An 18,741-nucleotide genomic window follows, 5' to 3' on the forward strand; every position below is an offset into this window, starting at 1 on the left:
AATACCGGAGTACTTCACAATTTTAATGTACTTTTCTTCTCAACCCTCCATTAGGTGGGGCAGTGCTATCTCCATTTTACAGATTGGGAAACTGAGGCACAGAGAAGCTCAGTGACATGCCTCAGGAAGTCTGTGAGAGAGTAGGATTTGAACCTGGATCTCCCAAGTCCAAAGCTATTGCCATAACCACTGCATTACTGTTTGTAAAGCTCAGTGTGGGTTGGTTCTGATGTACTGTCCTTCACAAGAGGTTAAGAAAAATTGTTCAAAGCAATTTTAAGGGCGGAATAGGAAAAAAATATCCACAGTTTGTCTTCAAAGCAGCAGCAGGGGCCAAAAGAGATTGGGAAATGAGACCCTTATTTGGCAGTGAGAAATATTGAGCCATAAAGGATTTTATGTCTCATAATGGAGGAAATGGCCAAAACTAAGAGTGAGCCGGGGAAAAAGGAGACAGAGAAAGAAAAAAAAGAAATGTAAAATTTATAGAGGAGACGAATGCATAATGAACTCAAGCAAACTGAGTGGTTCCTAGTGATTTAATGGGCACTGGCCCAGCAGGAGACCTCGCTGGCTCAAATCTTCCATGTAAGGGCCTTGTAAAAAAATAACATTGGACAGGGTTTAACTCAGGTGAGGTGAAAGGGCCCGTGATGAGTCCCTGTAAAGCATAACCTGCGGTAGAATTCACTGGCACTGTTCTAAACCGACAGCCTTTCACCACAGCCAAGCTGGGGGACAAAGACAGCCACAAGGAAGGGAGGTTAGATAGATAGATAGATAGATAGATAGATAGATAGATAGATAGATAGATAGAAGTGTGTAGGTGGATGAATGGCTAGGTGAGAGAGGTGTGTTTGGGAAGGGATGGGGAGAGAAAGAGGACTGTGCATGGACATGGACGGATAGGTAAAGGGGTGTGTATGGGGATAGAGAGGGAGAGCTAAACTGCAATAGAAAGAAAAAGAAAGACTCCATCAGAGCTTTGGCCCTAGGGCAAAGCCCCTGTGTTAAGGTGCATTGAAACTGGGGCAGGGTGTGTGGCCATGAGTCTGAGTTATGGGAGGTGTTCCTGGAATGGGGATTACTCCCCTCCCTGGCGCAGACATCATCTAGGCCAATGATCCCCAAAATTTACCTCGTGCCCCCCTTACCTCTAGGGAAGTGTGCCCCACAGTTTGGGAACCTCTAATCTAGGCACACCCCTCCCATTGCTTTACCACCATGCAATCCTCTGTCCCCATCTACTCCACTGCATCTCTCTCCCAGCTACGCAGGGATGCAGGCAAATAAAACTACCCATAAAACCAAGCGATTTACTGCACTTAATTTGATAGGCTACATAAACCATGAAATATAAACAACAGGACATAAAAGCACATCCAAAAGAGGTGGCCTTGCAACAAAGTGCCCTGTGGCCCGGACGCTCTCTCCTCTGCAAAGATCTGTTGCCGAGCAGTTGTGAAACTCAGAGGCTGGGTGCTAACACAGCAGGAAGGATACTAAGGCAGGAAGATGAGTGTCTGCAATAGAGGCAGGAAGCAGGAGCGCTCTGGTCCGTGACTCCATAAACCCCACCATTATCCATCATGCCACAGTGCAAGATACAATCTCAACTCTATTACAATCCTGAGCCAATGCACGTATTGTGCAAAGTGGTAACTACCTAGGATCCACACACACATACAAGGTGACATGCAGCTGTTGTTACACAGCCTCAGAAATTCAGCCATCTCTGCTTAACTCTAGTTCAACCAGGAATTATTCTAGGGCCGTCCTGTGGCCTTTCACTCCGGAGGTCAGAATAGGTTATCACAGGGGTCCCTTCTGGCCTTAGAATCTATGAACTTCGGGACTTCGCACTTGAAGCTGACTGCAGCCCCAGGCACACCTCAGGGAGAGCATGATCTAATGGCTAAGGCCTTATGAAGGGAGTGAGGACACCAGAATTCTATTCCTGGCTCAGAAAGTGGGGCAGGAACTGTCTATAACTTTGTGTGTGTACAGCGCCTAGCACAATAGGGGCCCAATCTTGGCTGTCCTGTAAGCACGCTTATAATACGCATGGTTAAAATTATAACGGTTAGAGCAGCAGGGCTGGGCATCAGGACACCATGGTTCTAGTCCCAGCTCTGGAAGGAGAGTGGGGTCGACTGGTTGCAGCAGGATGTGCTGAATCCCTGGGTTCTAGTGTGGTCTAGTGGTTAAAGCAGGGGGATGAGAGTCCAGACACCTGGATTCGATTCCTATCTCTCCCATTATCATAGTGCCTAGGAGTCTCAGTCATGGACCAGGACTCCATTGTGCTAGGCCCCCTGTGTCATGCCTCCACACTAATGGCTATGCCGGTATCACTACATCAGTAAAAAGTCATCCCACAATCCACATAATTGTCCTGAGACAAACGCTGTGTGCACAGCAGGTCTTAGACTGCAAGATCTTTGGGGCAGGGGATGTCTCTCACTGTGTGTCTGTGCAGCGCCCAGCACAACAGGACCTCGATCTCAGTGGGCTCTGTGCAGTGCCAACACTATCAATTTGATCGACGGATCTATAGCTATGTGCTACCGTAACACCACTAATAATGTGTAAATCTCAGATCCCCTGAAAGACACAAATCTGCAGTGCATTAGTTTCTCTCTGACACCCTTTACCGAGAGGAACGATGGGATGAGTGGGTGGCTGAGCGACAAGGAGAGACAAATGCATGCAGGTAGCGGGAATGTGCGCACGTCTCTGTTATCTGCTTCTAATGTATGCAGTGTTGTGGCTATATCTCTGAGGCAGCTGGAAGCTGGCGTGTCAGCGTTGCCATTAGAAAGCTCTTATTAACATGGATTTATACGTCTTCTGCAGCAGATTTTGCAGCCTGACAGATGCTGGGGGAAGATTTAGTGCTGGAAGCAATGTGAGGTGGTGGTGGGGGGGGTGCATTAGTGGTGTTGGATTTTTTAATTGACATGGGGATCTGCTTTTTGGGTTGTAAAAGGAAAAAAAACACCCCAGATTTCATCCGGACCATGGAGAAGTTGTGTTGGGATTTTTAGCTTTGTGATTTTATTTTTAAATCATCAAAAATAGATGTACCTATCAGCTGACTGAGACTTTGTTGTGAGGTGGTGTGATCTGTTGGTCAAGGCACTGGACTAGGACTCCAGACACTTGGATTCTGTTTCTGGCTCTGCCACTGACTTGCTGGGTGACCTTGGGCAAGTCACTGCCTCTCTATTTCCTTCACAACTCTTTGTCTGTTAGAGTCTAATGTCCCCAGGGACTGCCTTTTGCTGTGAAGAGCCAGCATAACAGGGTCCTGATCTTGGTAGGGGGTCTATGCAGTGCCTGACCTGATAGATCAATCGATCAATTGATAGACAGAACACCCAATGCTTAGCCCCCATTCCCATGTTGCAAGCCTGCCCATCTCTAATCCTCCATGTAGCTCCACCTCCATAATTCAGGCTCCTCCCATTTCTCTCCCCTCTACAGGTCCCAAAGGTGTAACCCAGGGTCCGCTCCCCACCACCCCCAGTGCAATGACAACAGCATCCACGGTGACCTCCACGGTGGTGACCACAGCATCAGCCATGGACCTGCGTGACTGGCTCCTGCTGTGCTATGGCCTGGTGGCCTTCCTGAGCGAGGTGATGGCCAGTGGCGCCTCCTGCCCCTCGGTGTGCCGCTGCGACAACGGCTTCATCTACTGCAACGACCGGGGCCTGACTTCCATCCCAGCCGACATCCCCGACGATGCCACCACCCTGTACCTACAGAACAACCAGATCAACAACGCCGGCATCCCTTCCAACCTCAAGTCCAAACTCAATGTCCAGGTGATCTATCTCTATGAGAACGACCTGGACGAGTTCCCTGTCAACCTGCCACGCTCGCTGCGGGAGCTGCACCTCCAGGACAACAATGTGCGCACCATTGCTCGCGACTCCCTGGCCCGCATCCCCCTGCTGGAGAAGCTCCACCTGGATGATAACTCCGTCTCCACTGTCAGCATTGAGGATGATGCCTTTGCCGACAGCACCCGCCTCAAGCTGCTCTTCCTGTCCCGCAACCACCTCAGCAGCATCCCATCTGGCCTGCCTCGCACCTTGGAGGAGCTGCGGCTGGATGACAACCGCATCTCCACCATCCCGCTGCATGCCTTCAAAGGGCTGAACAGCCTGCGGCGGCTGGTGCTGGATGGGAACCTGTTGGCCAACCAGCGCATTGCCGACGACACCTTCAGTCGGCTGCAGAACCTCAGCGAGCTGTCCCTGGTACGCAACTCTCTGGCTGCCCCTCCGCTCAATCTGCCCAGCTCCCACCTGCAGAAGCTGTACCTCCAGGATAACGCCATCAGCCACATCCCCTACAACACCCTCTCCAAAATGAGGGAGCTCGAGAGGCTGGACTTGTCCAACAACAACCTCACCACTCTGCCCAAGGGCCTGTTTGATGACCTGGAGAGCCTGACCCAGCTGCTGCTCAGGAACAACCCTTGGTTCTGTGGTTGCAACCTCATGTGGCTGAGGGACTGGGTCAAGGCCCGGGCCTCAGTGGTCAACGTGAGGGGGCTGATGTGTCAAGGGCCGGATAAAGTGAGAGGCATGGCCATCAAGGACATCACCAATGAGATGGATGAGTGCTTTGAGGCAGGTGCACAGGGCAATGCAGTGGTGGCCAAGACCACCACCAGTCACGCAGCTGTCACCACACCTCAGGGCTCCCTCTTCACCCTCAAGGCCAAGCGACCTGGGATCCGCCTACCAGACTCCAATATTGACTACCCCATGGCCACAGGGACAGGCACTAAGGCCTTGGTTCTCAATGTCAAGCCACTGACAGCCGACAGCATCCAGATTAGCTGGAAGGCCATGCTGCCTGCAGCTTCCTTCCGGCTCAGCTGGCTGCGTCTGGGTCACAGCCCAGCGGTAGGCTCCATCACTGAGACCCTGGTGCAAGGGGACAAGACTGAGTACTTGCTAACGGCCCTGGAGCCCAAGTCCACCTACATTATCTGCATGGTCACCATGGAGACAGGCAGCACCTATGTGGCAGATGAAACTCCGGTGTGCGCCAAAGCGGAGACAGCTGACACCTACAGCCCCACCACAACCCTCAACCGGGAGCAGAACGTCGACCCAATGGCTGGGCTGCCTCTGGCAGGGATCATTGGCGGGGCGGTGGCCTTAGTCTTCCTCTTCCTGGTCTTGGCAGCCATTTGCTGGTATGTCCACCGGACGGGTGAGCTGCTGACGCGGGAGAGGGCCTACAGCAGGGGCAGCCGGAAGAAAGACGACTATGTCGAATCAGGTACCAAGAAGGACAACTCCATCCTGGAAATCCGAGGTCCTGGGCTGCAGATGCTTCCCATCAACCCACACCGAGCCAAGGAGGAATATGTAATCCACACGATATTCCCATCCAACGGCACCAGCTTATACAAAAGCACCCATACCATCGGCTACGGCACAACCCGTGGATATAGAGAAGGTGGCATCCCAGACATAGATTACACCTATACATGATGGAGAACCCCTCTCAACCCTCACACCGCCCCATGCCGCTGCCACCTGGTGGCTTACAAATTGAGGAGAAACTATTTTCCCTAACAGAAACAGCTTGAGTGGCAAGCGTTGGGGAGAAGGGAGGGAAAAACTATTTTGTAGAAAAACAAGGGGTGGTTAAAAATTAAAAAAAAAAGACATAATTTATATTTAATATTCCAGAGTTCAAACGAACAACACATGCTCATGGATCGTCATGGATCGAGGAGAAAAAGCTACCTGTTCATATCTTTCCTCTCGTGTAAATCTATTTTCTTTTTCAGGAGTTAGGTTATAAAAGAAAAAAGAATTCAACACACAACTGTCATTCCTGAATGCTGACTGTTGACGGTTCAGCCATCCCTGCTTCAGATAGGAGAGGAGGATTTTTTGCTCATTTTAATGGGATCTACTTCCAACCCTTTCCTGTTTTTATTCCCACAACTGGTTTCTTGGTTTTACTTTTTACGCCGTCTTCATCGACTGTTTAGTTAAGAGCGAATGGATTTGGATTTCCCCCCTCTCCCACAGCTGGGGGGGAAATGGGAAAATATTCCATATTGCAGCATAGCTCATGGGTGCGAACAATTGAATTGGACTCCTTGGTTAACTCCAGACATTTCAACTAGAAACATTATCTAATTCAATTCCTAGCTTTGTCCATAGCAAAAAATATATATATATATATACATATATATATATATATATATATATACATATATATATATATATATATATATACATACACACACACACACAAACTTCCTCATCATCATTTTCTTCCAAACATCTTGGGTGATGGCTTCCAGGGGATAAGATGCGGGATGGTGATGTCCAAATGTATCTCAGGTTCCATTGGGTCACATATATTTGGGGGAAGCAGTGGGTTTTGATTCAGATTCCAGCACAGTAGGCTTTGGTGGAAGATTCTGCCTTTTGGGCCAGGTGTTGGGAGGCAGGAATGCACAGGGGGCCCATGGTGCTAGGAAAAACCCAGTCTGGGTCACCGCTGGTTTGGGAGAATCCTGCCGAGATGGTTAGAATTGCTTGAATCAAAGCCACGTTACTTTCTTTTCAAGAGGACCACCAGGCAGGTTTGCTCAGAAAGTCACAAAGATATATAAGCAGCCCCAATTAACCCTCATCTATTTTCCTTGGAAAACCCAGCCTTGACTTTTCACTCTCTTCTCCTTTTATTAACATTCAAAGATTTTAAGATTACACCCAGGTCTGAAATCAGGACAGGAGCTATTGGGTGCAATTCCATGGGCTTGGGCCTGAATGTTTTAGGAAACGCATGTGACACCCAGTCTTGTGCAGAGAGAGGTCAAGTGCAAGGACATGGCTCTACACTCCAGCAGAGCTGGCGATAGAATCCAGGCATCTTAACTCCCAGTGCCTCCCTGCTCTAACCACTAGACCCCACTCCCTCAGGTGCATAGGCCTAGCCTTGGGCTGAAACACAGGTATAAGGAATCCGCTGCAGTGCCACTGTGCTCCTGTGAGGCTGTATTTCAGAGCAGGGTTTGTGGAAGGTGCATGGCGATGCCCTGGTGCTAACTACGGCACGTGGGCTTTGTAACTAGCAGCCGAAGCGCCAGATCTCAGAGGCTCATAAGGTCATTGCAGACTGGACACGGGATCTGAAGTCGCTGAAAGAAGCCCTGGGGAATCAGTGAGGGGGCTGTACCAAAATTCACTTGCCCCCCACCCCCACCCCCACTACATGCACACAGAGAAACACACATACAGAGCCAATCTCACACACAGAGAGACGGTGTCTCTGTCTCTCTTCCATAGAATCATAGCAATGTAGGGCTGGAAGGGACCTTGCAAGGTCAGCTAGTCCATCCCCCAGTGCTGAGGCAGGACCATCTAAGACAGGCGTTTGTCCAACCCGTTCTGAAAAATCTCCAATGATGGGGATTCCACAACCTCCCGTGGAAGCCTGTTCCAGTGCTTAACTACTCTTCTTATTAGAAAGTTTTTCCTAATATCCAACCCAAATCTCCCTTGCAGCAGATTAAGCCTGTGACTTCTTGTCCTACCTTCAGTGGACATGGAGACCAATTGATCCCCGTCCTCTTTGCAACAGCCCTTTACATATTGGAAGACTATTATCAGGTCCCCGCTCAGACTTGTTTTCTCAGGACTAAACATGCCCAGTTTTTTTTCTTCATAGGTCAGGTTTACTAAACCTTTTATCATTTTTATAGCTCTCCTCTGGACTCTGTCCAGCTTGTCCACATCTTCCTAAAGTTTGGCACCCAGAACTGGACACAGTTCTCCAGCTGAGGTCTCACCAGTGTGCACTTACCTCCAGTGTCCTACCTATGACACAATGATATTAACCTTTTCTGAAACTGCATCACATAGTGGATTCATATTCAGTTTGTGATCTGCTATATATGTGTGTGAAGATATACCTATCTCATAGAACTGGAAGGGACCCTGAAAGGTCATCGAGTCCATCCCCCTGCCTTCACTAGCAGGACCAAGAACTGATTTTTGCCTCACATCCCTAAGTGACCCTCTCAAGGATTGAACTCACAATCCTCAGTTTAGCAGGCCAATGCTCAAACCACTGAGCTATCCCTCCCCCTAACTTCCAGGTCCTTTTTGGCAGAACTACCACCTAGAGGGTTCTTCCCCATTTTGTAGTTGTGCATTTCATTTTTCCCTCCTAAATGTAGCACTTTGCACTTGTCTTTTGTGACTGTCATCTGAGTGGTTTAGACCAGTTCTCCAATTTGTCAAAGTCATAAAGTGTTTTCAACCCCTCCCAGCTTGGTGTCATCCACAACTTTCATAAGCATATTGTCCACTCTGTTATCCAAGTCATTAATGAACACATTGAATAGTACCAGATCCAGGACAGACCGCTGCAGGACCCCACTAGATAAACCCTCCCAGTTTGACGGCATACCGTTGAATTACTCTTTGAATTCAGTTCTTCAACAAGTTGTGCACCCACCTTAAAGTAATTTAATCTAGACCACATTTCCCTACTTTTCTTATGAGAGTGTCATGTGGGACTGTGTCAGAAGCCTAATATTAAGATCTGTGTCTACTGCTTCCCCCCATCCACTAGGCCACTAATCCAGTGAAAGAAGGAAATTAAGTTGGTTTGGCATGATATATTCTTGACAAATCCGTGTTGCCTGTTACTTAGTACCCTATTATCCTCTAGGGTTTACAAATTGGTTGTTTAATAATCTGTTATTATTTCATACACACACACACAGTTGTCCTTCAGTGCTGCCGAACACACCTGGATCGAGTGAAGGACCCGCTGCCGAAGACCCAGAGCTGCTGCTTCTTCAGCGGCGGGGGCTCCTTCCGCTCTGGGTCTCCGATGGCGGGTCCTTCACTCGCTCCGGGACCCGCCGCCAAAGTGCCCCAAAGACCCGAAGCCGAAGGACCCCCACCGCCGAAGACCCCAGGCTCCCTGAATCCCCTGGGAGGCCCTTGTGGCTGGACGTTAAAGTCAGACACATTCCAATTAGAAATAAGACACCAAACTTTCACAGTGCACGTGATTAACCACCAGAACAAACTCCCAGGAGATGGGGTAAATTCTCCATCTCTTGGTGTCTCCAAATTCAGACTGACTGCCTTGCTGGAAGATGCTTTAGCCAAATGGCAAGTTACTGGGCTCAGTACAGAGGAAACTGGGTGAAATATTATGGCCTGTGTTATGCAGGAGGTCAGACTAGATGATCTAATTGCCTCTTCTGGCATCAAACCAGTGGAGTACAGTCCACACACAGTTGCACCCATTTAATTATATCGGTTTAACATTAACAACTTCTGTGGAGAGCCAAGCTCTATATTTATTAACACAACCTAAATCAATATGAGCCCGGTTTAAACTGATATAAAGACATCTCCACAGACGTTTGCACTGATTTGTCTCAAGACCAGGTCTTAAATCTTGCTTATAATCAAAATCGTGCTAATCTCATCTCATCTACAACCAGAGTGGCAACAATTATTACTATTTATTATTTGTATTATCAGAGCCCCACTCATGGATCAGGACCCCAGTGTGCCACGAGCTGTACAAACACAGAAAAAGACACAAGTCCCTGCTTCAATCTAAGTGTAAAATAAGAAACCCAGATACAGACAGAGCAATAGAGAGTATGGTGATTTTAATCTGAGTTAGTAACAATCCCTAGCACTTATATAACCCTTTTCATCAGTGGATTTCAAAGGACTTTACAAAGGATAAATAGCATTATCTCCATTTTAGAGGTGGGAAACTGAGGTACAGAGGGGGGAAGTGACTTGCCTAAGGTCATGCAGCAGGCCAGTGGCAGACCAAGGAATAGATGCCTGGTCTCCTGAATCCCAGTGCAGGGGGATTCATAAGACCACACTGACTGTCCAAATGCAAGCATTCAAAAATCAGAAGGTTTAAAAAAAGAAAAAAAACACATAAAAAATGTGGGGTTCCTTTTATTTGTCTTCCAGATGTTACGTTCTTCTCTATAACCAGGAGAGCTGGAGACTTCTTTTAATAAGAGCTGGCAGTCATGAGAATCCAGGAGTGCAACCTGCATTATAGACAAACCCCCAGATCTGCCCTGGTGCCCAAATCTGCTTTTACACTTCACCCCTTGCAAACTGCAACTGCAATTCCAGCAAAGTTTGGCTCTGATGTTCCTTGGAAAATACAGCTTCCCCAGCTGATTATGCCACTGGTCTGTCCCAATGCAAATGTATGCAGCTAATTAGCCACTTGCCAGAACAACCAAGGGATAGGATGGAGGGATATTTATTCACAAAGTTCAAAAGAGAGTCATTTTAAACTGGGAAAAGTCTTATTGCTCTTCCTTTCCATTCACAACCATGGCAAGGTAAAAGACGACAAAAGAAAGGCATACAGCAGAGCTTATATTTATATGATTAACACTGCATGAAAGGATCCAGCCCTCAGTCCCGGCATTCCACCTCCCACAAAGTGTAATTTTATTAAGTGTTTAACTCTACACACAGCACTTAACAAACGGAGCTAATTTGAACTGGCGCTCCAAGAGGACACGTTTAGCACAATGCAAGCCTGGCGCTCATTAATTCAGGTGATTTGAGCATGTTTGGCTTATGGCTTTCCCCTCCGCACACCTGGAGTTTACAGTAACAATTTACAGCTCAGCTTGCAAAGCTGCCATCATTTAAGACAGAGCCATTTAAATGGGTAAAAAAGTGTTTTAAAATGCAAATGGTTTTCCTTTAATTTATTTATTTATTTGTTGCCAAAAGATTCAGCTGCTAAACTCATTAGCTGAAACTAAGCCACATAAAGGTGACACCAAATATGGATTTTTTTTATATTTGCCAAGGATTGGCTCCTTCTGCATAAAGTGTCAATGAGCTCAGCTCTGGGGGGCCTAGGGTGACCAGATGTCCCAATTTTATAGGGACAGTCTCAATATTCAGGGCTTTGTCTTATATAGGCACTTATTACCGCCCAGCCCGGTCTTGATTTTTCACACTTGCTATCTGGTCACCCTGCAGGGCAAAGCCGGCATGAGACCAACCAGAACGTTTCACGCTCGCTTTGCACTAGTATGAACGAACGAGAGTCGAGCCCTGTTGCTTCCACCATCAATATTTGATCCAGGTGGAATCTTGAGCCTAAAGACAAGCACAAAAATTCTCTGAGGAAGCAGTCTCATCCACAGACTGTCTCTGCATCTTACAATCTATCCTCCCTACTAGACATCACTCCCCCAACACGCACATTGAGCTATCTGTTCAACTCACTTATGCCATCCAGCTTGATAGCTGCCTAGGGCTTTTACTTTGAGTAACAGCAGTCACCGTTCTTTGAATAGCACATAACCATTTGGCCTGAATTCTCCACTGGCTTCTTACATTTTCTTCTTGTTCCCTTCCATTTTTGCAGGGCCTGGTTTTTGCAATCCGAGACTCTGGAGCAATTTATCTCAACCTTCCCTCATGGTTGGGAGTTTAGAGAGATATGGGGTAAAGTTTCCAAATGTGCCTAAGTGACTTAGGGGCCAAATAGCCATATTTAAAAGTGACGTAGGCAATACGAAGCCTAAGTCTCATTGAAAGACAATAGGATTTAAGCTCCAAAGGTATATAGCAAAACTGATCAAAAAATTTCATACAAACCAGTTTTCCATCAGAAAATGCTGACTGGATTAAATCAGAACTTTTTGCTGGATTTCATCAGCATTTTTGTAGGAAATTATCCAAAATGCTTTGCTTCAAAAAGGGTGAAAGGCTTGGTTTTGATGCTGCGTTTTTATATTCTAGTATCAGACTGTATAAAAGTCGAAACAAGACATTTTGACCTTATCAAAACAAAATATTTTTGAATTGTTCACAGAATGAAATTCCATTTTTTGGCCAGTTCTAGTATTTAAGCACCTAAAGATGCAGATGGGTGCCTACTACGATTTTTTAATGTGCCTAAATGAGCTAGGTGCCTAAATCCCATTGCCTTTCACTGGGAGTTACGTGCCTAACCTGCTTGCGAGCTTTTGAAAATCTCACTAGGCATCTATCTGCATCTCTAGGTGCCAAAATACCTTGGTAAATCTGGCCCTAAGTCACTTTTACAAATGGGACTTGAGCTCATAGGTCACTTAAGTGTTTTTTTAATAGAGGTCCCTCTCTAAAGCTTTTCTCCTCCCTTAGAATAAGCTTAGCTACTTTATTCTTTCTGCGGTAGGTATCTGGGCATGATTTATTGATTAGGGTTGAGGGGATGGGACTGGGAATCAAGACTCCTGGGTTCTATTACTAGTTCTGGAAGGTGAGTGAGATTTAGTGGTTAGAGCAAATGGGCTGGGACACAGGACTCCTCGGATCTACTCCCAGCTCTGTTGCTGACTCACTTCATGACATTGGGCAAGCCACATACCCGCTGTGTGCCTCAGTTTCCCCCAAGAGTAAAACAGGTATTGTGAGACTAAATTACCTAATGCTTGTAAATTGCTTCTTGCTGGGAAGTGCTACAGAAGTGCAAAGTATCACTGTTTTTAATAAGCTGTGGGAACAGAGTTGTCCCTGCTCTTTGACCTTCAAAGCAAAACTAATCTGGTGGAATGGTGGCCCATTTTCACCTCAGTCATCAAGATGAAATAGATCCAAAGTGCTGGCCTTCAATCTCATTTCATCTGTTTGTGACACAGTGTTCCCAAACAGTTTAAAATACATCCCGAACATAGAAATCAAAAGACTAAACCAGACCTGTGGGCCATGTAGCCCAGTATCCTGGCCAGATTCTTCAGAAGTATCCTTGCATTAGGCAGATGCAGGATAATCTACCCTCTACAATCCCTAATAGAGATCGGCTTAAGCCCTGAAGCATGAGTTTTAATATCCCTTCTAATGCTCATTTTGTTGGCATTAACTATTCTAACTCTGGATATTCTTGTTATCCAAACGTCCAATCCCTTTTTGAATCTTTCAAAGGTTCAAATCATCAGACCTGATGTTTTAAAAACAAGGCTTTCGGGTGAGAGTCACCCTTTGAACTACTTAATTCAAGCAAGCACCACGAGCCCTGTTTTGATGGTCCCATAGTTACTAGAAATATCCTTGTCCCTGATCTGGGTGCCATCAGTTTGACAACAGTGTAACCCCCAGTTTGAAACTGGTGTGAATCCCAGAATTTGACACCAGTGTGACAATCATCTTGAAATGGTGTGACTCTCAACTTGAAACTGACATAACTCCCAGTTTAACACTGGTGGAACTCTCTGACTACATTGGAAATTACTCCTGATTTACACTGGTGTAACGCTGATCAGAACCAGGGCCCTTATGCTCACAATCAGTGATGCAGCCTTTACAAACAATTTCTTTCCTCGTCAAGGAATGTTAGTCCCCGTCTCATCCTCACTTTGATGGACAGAAACTTAGAGTAGAGGAGACATTCATTTTTGTTCCTTAAGATTGTTATGAGATCAGATATTGGCTTGATTCTTTGCTGACTTGACTCTTGTGCACTCATTTCCACCAGTGCAAAGTGAGAATGTAAATATTACCCATTCTAATTAGGTAGCACTTTGTGTGACATTCAGGGACACAAGAAACGGGGCCCATTTCATTTTGACTTCAAGAGCAGCTTTGCCTAAGTAAGTTCTACAAGCTTTGCCCCTGGCTGTGCTGTAGTCTGGATGGGGGCTGGTATCAAAACCGGTGGCATCAGAACATGGTTGGCAGGACATCTGGCTTTTTGGCACCACAGTTACAATTCCAGAGAGGGCTGGATGGATTTTCATACATGGCTAGTAAACAAAGAACAGGATTGTCTTTGAGGCTGGGGAATGTAAGGCAGAAACAAATGTATCTAAAGAGGTCTAGGAGTTCCAGCTCCTATCAGGCCTGTGTTTAAATACACCAGTATCCATTTCAGAATTTACAATACACTGTAGACTCTGCATAATGCTACTCTTACAGCTGGGGGCACTATCTAAACAGCACCCCTCCCCCTACCACTCTAAGCCTTCAAAACCTTATTTTCACTGGTTGTTGCAAGAAAAGCTATGACAGGACTAGAACCTTTGGAGCTGTGAACTCCAAGCAGTTGGTTAAAGTAACAAAGTGAGAGTGAAGTAAAGGGGGCAGAGTTAAGGTTGGGTGGTGGGAGTGAGGTATACATTAATACACCTCTATCCTCCCCAAACACTCCCCTCTATCTTCTGTCCATCCCCACACACACCCCTCTCTATCTATCCATCCCCCACCCACCCTTTTATCCATCTACCCATCTGCATACACATCTTTCTATCGATCTATCCATTCACCCATCCCTCCCTCTTTCTCCACGCACATTTCCTGGGTTTGGGAGGTTTAAGTTTGCATTTTCTTAATGTAAGTTTAGCCACTTTTAACATTCTGGAAAGGCACATGACAGCAGCAGGCAACCGTAAGTCTGCCTTAACCAAGTTTTGGGGTAGTTAACAGACAGGGAAATTACTGCATAGAATGAGAAGCGTGGCTAGTATTGTAGCTGTCATCTTCATGGCTGTCAATTGACATGCAAACCAGTCGCCTCAAGGAGCAGCTAGCTTTCCATTCCCCCACATAATCCAGATCAGAATTGGACTGGCACACAGCCAATGGACATTCAACAGCTCAACACAGCTGCAAAGGAAGTCAGCCCCTTGCGTAGCATCATTAAAAGATTCAGATCAGCTCGTTGCAAACTGGACCTCGCATAGCATCGTCAAACAGACTCAGTTCAGTCCCTTGCAAACTGCAAGGGATCCATCGGACCTCAAACAGCACCATCAAACAGAATCAGTTCAGCATTATGTTCAAATTCTGTATCTTCACATCAGCAGGACCACAATCCCTCCACTCGTGAATCCCTTTTCTTCTTCCGTGCATCTGCTGAGCCAGGCGCGGACGGAGGCCAGCCTGGTTATCCCGTCTCCTCGCCACCAAAATAAGGGTTCTTTTCCGAGAAACCAAAGTGCACTCATTGCGCGCCCTTTGGCCTCTTTCCTTTAGGTGCCTTGAAATTTTCAATGTCTGAGATGAATGTGTTCCTTTGTCCCCCCCTTTTTTTTTTCATATAAAAACAAAAAACAAAACAAATGGACAAAAAAAAGTACGAGTTTAAAAGAAAAAAAATTCTTTCCTTGTCCTTTCTTGAAATAAAATAGAAAGATTTAACTTTTACAGTGGTTTGAGTCATTCTCTCCTCACCTGCAGGGGTGGGGGTGGGGCTGGGTGTGCAACTGCAAAATTAAAACAAAGGCACTGTTGTGTAGAGGAATAAAAATGGATTGGTGCTAGGGTAGGCTTGGAGCGTGAGTTGGAAGAGGGCTACCAAGGGAATTATACGTTGCTTTTTCTCCCCAAAGCACTGCACAGTGGCCCTGAGAACAGATAAGCATTTCCATCCTCAAGGCCAGAGTGATGTTAGTGTATAAATATTAAGGCAGCTCCTAAAACCAACCTCTATCTATCCATCCATCTGTCTCCATATATACTCTTCTATCTTTTCATCCATCTCTGTACACATTTTTCTCTATCCCCATATCACCCTTCTATCCATCCATCCCTATAAACACCCCTTTATCTATCGCTGTACACAGCACTCCACCTGTCTATCCATCCTTTCATTTATCCATCCCAAGTCTTATCTATCTGTCTATCTACGGCCACCTCTACCTCTCTGGATGCCACGCAAAAAAACTCCAGGGCCTGTAGCAGATCAGGGGACAGGCATTGGCCATGATGTAATGGGGGATGTGAGGGGAAGGGTGTTAGGCCATGGTGTGAAGGAGGGATGTGAGGGGAAGGGTGTTAGGCCTAATACCCTTCCCCTCTCATCCCTCTCACACCATGGCCTAACACCCTTCCCCTCTCATCCCCCCTTCACACCATCGCCTAACACCCTTCCCCTCGCATCCCTCCTCACCCCATGGCCTAACGCCTTTCCCCGCATATCCCCCCCTCACACCATGGCCTAACGCCCTTCCCCTCTCATCCCCCCTTCACACCATGGTCTAATGTCCTTTCCCTCACATCCCCCTTCACACCATGGCCTAACGCCCTTCCCCTGCATCCCCCCTCGCACCATGGTCTAACACCCTTCCCCTCACATCCCTTCACAAGGCGTTAGGCCATGGTGTGAGGGGGGATGTGAGGGGAAGGGCATTAGGCCATGCTGCCAAGGGGGGATGTGAAGGGAAGGGCAGTAGGCCATGGTGTGAGGGGGGACATGAGGGGAAGGTCGTTAGGCCATGGTGTGAGGTGGGATTTGAAGGGAAGGTCATTAGGCCATGGTGTGAGGGGGATGAGAGGGGAAGGGCTTTAGGCAGAGACCCAACTCCCAACAAATTCTCCATGGTTTCCTCACATACACAAAACTTCCTGTCCAGCTCTCATTGCTCAGAGGGCAGAATGGGAAGTTCCAGGCACAGAGGAAGGGAAAAACACAATAAGGTTTCAGCCTCTGAAGCTTTTCTCCCTGATATAGAGACATGGCTGGCTGGCTGGATAGCAGGTGCAAAGAATTCTTTAGCTGAAATGACAGGGACGTTTTCCCTGGCTTATCCCACTAGGTATATGAAGACAGTCATGTGGAGGCAGAGATGAAGGGCTGGGATTTACAGACTGCGTTTGTTTGTTCTGTAGATGTCATGAGCGCTAGGAGCCGACTCCTCCTCTACCCCACCCCACCCCCAACTTGGCACTCTGCTATCTTCCTCCCCAGCCTTGATCTACCTTTCAAACGCCCCGGAGAAAATTATTTGCTGTCAGAACAACAGTGTTTTTTGCTATATTTAACCTAAAATCCAAGCTCATTGCTTCTGCATTAGACCTGATTTCATGTCTAGTTACAGGTTAATGGATTTTTCCTCCTTACGGCGTTGCGCAGGAATGCCATTTCTCAGCTCGGGAACATGCTTCAGTGGCAGCTTTTGTGCACCAAAAGCAGGCTGGAGCTTAAAGGCTGGGGAAATGATCACACCTGCAGAGCCACTCCAGTGACCTATAAGGTACACTGTGCCCTAGTCCAACCACAAGCTATAAGGCTCCATGCAAGAATGGCTGCGTGGCATTCTCTGTCCTGTTCTTATGCAGTAGGTCATAATGATCCCTTCTGGCTTTAAAATCTGTTACCTCAGCTGTCAGAGCACCCATTATAGGAGCTGCTACATTCACTGGGCCAGCTCCTGAGCTGGTGTAAATCAGCATCACTCCATTGGAGTCAATGGGCTGCTCCTCGGTTAGGGGAGAGGACACCAGGGCCAGCTCCAGCTTTTTTGCCGCCCCAAGTGGCAAAGACAAAAAAAAAAAAAAGATAAAGCCGCAATCGGCAGCACTTTGGCGGCAGCTCTACCACGCCGCTTCATTCTTCAGCCGCGATTTGGCAGCAAGTCCTTCCCCCAAGAGGGAGTGAGGGACCCGCTGCAGAATTGCCGCCGAAGACCCAGATGTGCCGCCCCTTTCCATTGGCTGCCCCAAGCACCTGCTTCCTTTGCTGGTGCCTGGAGCCGGCCCTGGAGGACGCCAAAAAAAAATTTTTCACCCTGGCCAGCAAAATGCCTGCGGCTGGCCCTGCATGTCCCCTCCCTATATTCCCCCTTGGTATCTGGCGAAAGAAATGTAGGCAATGAGATGACACCAGTATTCAAGGGACAGACCCAGAGGGCATAGAAGAAAAAGCTGGCTAGAAAGATGTGACGAGTCCTTCATTATAACCAACTTCCCAAAGGGCCCCGGTCACTCCACTGGGGACTCTGCTATGTACCTCGGTTCTGAGAGCAGCATGAATCCCAACTGACACTAAGAAAGAAACATTTTAGCCTGAATAATTGAGGTCCAGAAAAGGCCACATGCCCAGTCCATGATTTAACTGGCCAGCTCTGCAGGCTGGAACCAGAGGTTAAACCTGCCAGAAAATAGAAATATTAACATCCTTTCCAGGCTGGAGAAAAGCAGCTTCCCAATAGGCATTATTTATATCACAATGATGCTTGGAGAACTCAGGTGTGATTGGGGATCCGTTGTGCCAGGCAGTGTAAAGACCCCAACTGAGATCAAGGCTCCCATTGTGCTGGGCATTGCGCAGACACAGAGTAAGACACAGTTCCTGCCCTGAAGAGTTTACAATCTAAACAGACAAAAGGCAGGAGGGAAACTGAGACACAGAGACGTGCAGTGATTTGCCCAAAGTTGGTGGCAGATCAGGAACAGAACCCAGGTGTCCTGACCCTCAATCCATTACCTTACCCACTAGACCAAAGTACCACTGAAAATTTTGCCATTTCATTTGGAAAAGAGTGGCACACTGAGATACAGAATGGCCCAGCAATATGTCCCTAGACTAGAACTAGAGGTTGTGGGTTCAATTCCAACTCCGCTACTAGGGGGGGCTCTAGTAATCCGGCCGCCCCAAGCAGGGCGGCATGCTGCAGGGGGCATGCTGCCGGGCGCCGGTCCCGCGGCTCTGGGGGACGTGCCTGCGGAGGGGGTGCTGGTCCGGCGGCTCCGGTGGACCTCCCACAGGCATGACTGCGGAAGGTCCGCCGGACCCGCCTGCCGCCCTCCTGGGAAAATGCCGCCCCACGCGCGTGTTTGGCGCAGTGGGGTCTAGAGCCGGCCCTGTCCGCTACAATCTCTTTAGGTGAGTCACTTCTCTTGTTGGGCCTCACTTTTCCCATCTTTAAACTGGAAATAATAATCCATCTTTTACCTATCT

At 47.5% G+C, this 18,741-nt stretch overlaps 2 protein-coding genes across 4 annotated transcripts in view; one reads left to right on the top strand and one right to left on the bottom strand.

The window, feature by feature from the left end:
• Positions 1-18,741, bottom strand: part of MACROD1 (mono-ADP ribosylhydrolase 1) — a 205,042-nt gene that overhangs the window by 155,101 nt on the left and 31,200 nt on the right. The gene's annotated exons all lie outside the window — the stretch shown is intronic.
• Positions 3,534-5,543, top strand: FLRT1 (fibronectin leucine rich transmembrane protein 1). Its single transcript, XM_039482751.1, has one exon. The coding sequence runs from the start codon at positions 3,534-3,536 to the stop codon at positions 5,517-5,519; it is 1,986 nt and encodes a 661-aa protein (XP_039338685.1). The 3' UTR covers positions 5,520-5,543.

This window comes from Mauremys reevesii, linkage group 7 (assembly GCF_016161935.1).
Source record: "Mauremys reevesii isolate NIE-2019 linkage group 7, ASM1616193v1, whole genome shotgun sequence".
Classification (NCBI taxonomy): domain Eukaryota; kingdom Metazoa; phylum Chordata; order Testudines; family Geoemydidae; genus Mauremys; species Mauremys reevesii.

What these genes read in the sequence shown, in the direction of transcription:
- FLRT1 (XM_039482751.1), top strand. Translation starts at nt 3,534, where the DNA reads ATGACAACAGCATCCACGGTGACCTCCACGGTGGTGACCACAGCATCA.